The sequence below is a fragment of the Arachis hypogaea genome, chromosome 11, assembly GCF_003086295.3.
Source record: "Arachis hypogaea cultivar Tifrunner chromosome 11, arahy.Tifrunner.gnm2.J5K5, whole genome shotgun sequence".
Taxonomy (NCBI): domain Eukaryota; kingdom Viridiplantae; phylum Streptophyta; class Magnoliopsida; order Fabales; family Fabaceae; genus Arachis; species Arachis hypogaea.
The window spans coordinates 18,342,655-18,347,917 of record NC_092046.1 but is presented as its reverse complement, the minus strand read 5'-3'; the positions used below and the strand labels follow the sequence as shown (position 1 = coordinate 18,347,917).

The 5,263-nt window shown below is 34.8% G+C and overlaps 1 protein-coding gene across 1 annotated transcript; it reads right to left on the bottom strand.

Moving 5' to 3' along the window:
• Nucleotides 1-231: 231 nt before the first annotated feature.
• On the bottom strand, nucleotides 232-1,178 carry LOC140176501 (uncharacterized). The gene is made up of 2 exons (XM_072208038.1): nucleotides 829-1,178; nucleotides 232-741 (listed from the first exon to the last, which is right to left on the bottom strand). Exons 1-2 carry the CDS (start codon nucleotides 1,029-1,031, stop codon nucleotides 504-506), a joined length of 441 nt encoding a protein of 146 aa, XP_072064139.1. The 5' UTR covers nucleotides 1,032-1,178; the 3' UTR covers nucleotides 232-503.
• Between the last annotated feature and the right edge of the window lie 4,085 nt (nucleotides 1,179-5,263).

Genomic DNA, 5,263 nt, shown 5'->3' with positions numbered 1-5,263 from the left:
ACTCATTTAATGAGATAGAATTGAATTCCATTTAGAATTGAATTCCATTGTTTGGAATGACTTGTTAATAAATTACATTATTTCTCTAAGACATTTTTACCGCTCAATAAATATTAAGTATAATTTTATTTATCAATTAAATTAGATAATATAATTATATAAATCATTTATAAGTAAAATTGGTCTAACACAACCTCACCAATTAGATCCATCTTACCTATGAAATCATGATAGGTGGAACATTAGTTTAAATCTAAAAATATTGCTACAAATTTCTAAAAACATTAGTTTAACTTTCCTAAATTCTAGAGTTTAATTGATCCATGTTGAACTCGAAATCACCATTTCTCTCTCTTAGTTTAAGATTTATGCCATCCTGTGAAATCATACTAATTCTAGCTGCCTATTTAACCATCTTTGCTTCTTTTTCTTTTTATATTATATATATATATATATATATATATATATATATAAATAAAAGACTTAATATTCACAGGTTTCAATTAATCCAAGTCTTCAACTATGCCATGTTGGAGAAGTGAATGAACAACAATCACAAAAATCTGGTTGAGGATAGCAGCCTCAGCTTGTTCGGAATTGAGTTCCAAAACCTCCCAGTCATCCTCGGTGTGAGGCTCTATCGTAACAAGAGAAGCATGAGCCACATTGGAAGCAGATCTCACCTGAACAGTACCGTGATACGGCAACGAAATGCGTGCACTCCACAAATTGTTTCGAAACCTATGCAACCGAATTGTTTAGAACACGAATCGAATTTAACAGAAAAAAAAACGTGATAATATGAACGGTGGTGGCAGCAGTAGTTACCTCGATGGCGGAGGGAGAAGAAGAAGTGGCGCCAGGCCAAGCGACGAACCAGAGGTTGGGAGGGTGGGTGGGAAAACGAAGCTCGAGGGCGAGTATGTGAGGGAGAGGAGAGGAGCACGTGGATTGGAGAGTTTGGATGAGAGGGAGAGGAAGGGAGACGAAGCAATTGTCGATGCGGCAACAAGCTTCAGCTCGAACTCCATGGATGGAATTGATGAAGTGTGATGAAAAGAAACAAACACTCTAATTTGGACAGGAGTATTTTTGATATTATACAGTTTAAGTGAGATTTAGGTGAGAATTGATTTTGAAATCAGACCAAAGTAGGTTTGATTTGTAAATTGGGATAAAATGAGAATTGGAATTCTCACCAGAATTCAACTTCATGTTTTTTTCTATTCCAAAACAAGGAATAGAATTCAATTCATTTATGATTTCAAATCAGATGCATTCCAAATAGGCTGTTTGTGTTTTAAATTGTATGAATGCTGTTGAGACTTGAGATTTTGTGTTCAATAAAAAAAATGAAAGTATAGCGAGTAAAAGAATCAATAAAGGACACATAATATCGAAAATCATGGTAAGATAGATTGGGTGAAGGCCCCACACATCAATATGCACCATTTTAAGAGGTGCATGAAATTGGTAAGAATCAAGTTTAAAAGGGAGTGCATGCATGTTTTCCGTGTAGCAATGTTCACATAATGCATGATTTCCAGAATCATTATTAGGAATATTACAATGTTGTAACTCAGTTTTAATAAGTTTTAGGTAAAAGATGTCCCAAATGATCATACCATAAAGAAAAAGATGAACATTTTGTATTAAATACTCTAATATTTGATTTATTAGTATTCATATTGTAAATAGTCAAAGAAGAATTACTAGTACAAACTTTAGGAACAGATATAACAGATCCTAGTTTATTACATTCATTTTGAAAAGTAAACTTGGAATTAGAAGTAGAAGAACATGGTGAAGCAATAGTAACTCTTTCAAATGCATAAACCCCACTTTTAGATGCTCCTTGGAGGAGTATTTTCTGAGTGTCCTGAGACATTACAAAGCAAAAGAGTAAGCATGAAATCGGAAATAGCAGTTATTATCTTCACAGAATTTTTGGACACTAATAAAGTTTTCATTCATATCAGGAGCATGTATTACATTCTTTAAAATAAAAGTCTTATTGTTATCTAGAGAAAGATAAGTGTGGCCAATGTGTGCAATTATTGTACATGTACTATTACCTAAAATCACATGATCAATTCACTAAATTCTGAAGCGCTAAACATGTTTTCTTGATCTAGTGTAATGTGATGGGAAGCACCTGTTTCTGGTAACCATGATTGTTCAAAAAGATCTGAAGATGTTGTAAAATAAGCCCTAAGATTATGATAAGAAAAAGGATGAGGAGGTAGGTAATTTATGTTCAGGTTGCTTGCACTTGAAGAAACAGATCTAGCTTGATATTCTTGACCAAAACAATGAAAGGACTGTAATGTTGAATGCCTTGCTTTTCACACACTTGACAAATATTTCTTGAAGCTTGAAAATTCTGAGATCTAAAGCCTCTTCCATTTCCAAACTAATTCATCTTCTCCTTCTTCAAAAATCTCCTCTGCTAGAACCTCGAGAAAATGGAGCTGAGGATGAAGTTTGAGTAAAATTTAATTGATGAAAGTGTGTTTATTCTTTTTAAATCTTTCAATCACGTCTTTATGTCCAAGCAAAAAAGATTCAACTTCAAATAGTGTGATTTACTTAGATTTAGACAATACAAAGGATAAGAACAAAGCATACTTCTCACTTAAAGATACAAGATAACAAGATATAAGTATATAAGAGAGTATAATAATCATAAGAAACTAGCCGCAGCCCGTGGAGTTTAAGTCGATTAGTATATATAGACATACAGAGTTTTGAAAGTTAAAATAGTATATACAGAATATCTCTCTCAAAGCAAGTCTCTAGGAAAAATATAAATACAAAAGTGAGAGAATAATTCAAAATAACCAAAAGACTCCAAAACATGATAAAGGTCCTCTGCTCTATCACCATCAAGCAACTCACCGAGGTGGGTTGCGAGTTGCATCTAAAAAATAACAACAAAGTATGGAATGAGAACCGGAGGATCTCAATATGGTAACAGTGCCCAGTAATGTAAGTTATAAGACCTCGGGACGCCAGAGACAATCCTAGAGCTTCATATCAATCATAAGATTCAACTTAAAGCATAACTAAAATTAAAACCATAACTTTAGATCCTTTATGAAAAGGGGTAACTATCCTAAGGTATTTCTAACTATCAGTTCACTGCTATCCCACAACCTTCACCAGCCTAACTGCCATGCGATCCCATCGCCACCGCCTTTCGAACCTTCTCGATCCCAGCAGAAAACAGTAGTAATAACAATGAAAGTAAAGCATATATATCAAGAAATTCAAGAAGCAATTAATCATGTTATACAATTAAGCAATCAATTCAAGTTGGCAAAGCAAACAAACAGATAGAAGATGCACATGATGAATGCCTGTCCTATTTGGCTGTGATATTATATTGTCGGTTCAACTGCCAACCCGACACATCCCCATGGAGATGTCGCCTTTCGGTCTCAGAATGATAACCTTCGAGATATCATGCCCAGAACACGGTCCAAAATATAGTGCCTGCATACTCTAGTGATTCCGAAAGGATGCGAGTGGGATACTCTTGCCACGGACCTCACATCTCAACGTAAGCGGGACTAGCCATAGCCCTTCCACCGCCGCCACGACCTCGACAGGTGGGATTAACCTATCGTCCCTGCCAGGTGCATAGCGTCTCAATAACCTCAGTATAAAACAATCTGTAGTTTTTAGAAATTATTTTCAGTACTTAGTCCACTCCGAGTCTTAAACTCGTCTCAAAGCATCGTCAAATCCACAACTCCACAAGTTCATCATAACAGTTGTCTTTACAGTACCCTATCACTTCTCTCAACTAATCCACTCTCAATACTCCAGAATCATAAGTCTCCGTTTTCTAAATTCACATAGAAATTCACTAAAATAATTCACTAACTTATCTTTAGTAATATTAGAGTCTAAATATTAGACAATACTCTTAATTAGCCTTTGAAGAAATTTTAGAAAGTAGGAGAACCTTTGAAAACAGAAAAAAAATCATGTTTCAGCAAAACAAGGGTCTCACGTACGCATGCTATTGAAAAAGGGGTGGTCGCGCACGCAACCCCCTACTCGCGTACGCGAGATGTCCAACCCGAATGGGTTGCTCGCGTTGCGTGTTAAAGTTCGCATACGCAAGGGTTCATTTTTGAATAGCTCGCGTACGCATGAAGTGCCTCGCGTACGCAACTCTCACCAGACTCAGAAAAATTTCAAAGTTGCAGAATTCAGTTTTTGGCACCAAACTTTAAACAATCATAACTCCCTCTACAAAAAACTATTTTCATTAAACTTTATATCAATTTAAAGATCTTTAAATGAACTCTTAATTAAGACAAATTTCAACAAATTTTGAAGATTGATGCTCAAGTTATGATCTGTCAAAGTTCACAAAAAACTTATTTTTACCAAAAGTTAACAATGTTCTCAACTTCCAAAATTCACAACTAAAACCAAATATCCTACATCTAAAACAGTTCCAATGGACCTAAATGATGTCTATATACCTTCCAATTTATTCCACAACCTATTGACATGCAATTCCACCAATTTTATCCCAAAATTCTCATTTACCTTCCTCCAATTCACAATTAATCTACACAAGGCATTATATCACCATTTCCAACATTTATTAATATCAATAAGCCTCGCAACCATTATCGACACTCAAAATCATCAATTTCAACCTCTATTTCAACAATCAACAACAACTTCTAAGTTCAACACCATAATTCATCAAAATCAACAACACCATCATACATTATCAAATTCAACAATTTCCAACAATCAATTCAATCATATCCTAAAGCCCACTAGTCTAAGTGTCCAGAAATATTATATATTATATAGAGAAAACCGAAATCATACTTTGGCTGATTCCCGATATGCACAAAATACCACTTTGAGTCCAAACAAGCTTTAATTTCAATCACCAACAAATCACCAATCTCACATTCAAAACTCCAAATCAACTCCATCAATTACAAGAACTCAACTAAAATCATATCAATTACTACAAATCAACCTAGAGTTACCAAAATCACAATTTCACAAGGCAAAGAATTTCTTTACCTTTTTCGATGGTGTTTGGGGCACAAACCACCAATAGCCCAATCTTAAATACCACCTAATCAATCAAAACACAAAAACTCACTCAAAACCAAAACCTAAATTTTTGAATTTTTTTAGGGCAAAAACCTGGGTAGATATTTGCGAGAGACTTACCACAATACCTAGTTAGAAATGACGGATTCGGCAAGAGTTTCGCGTA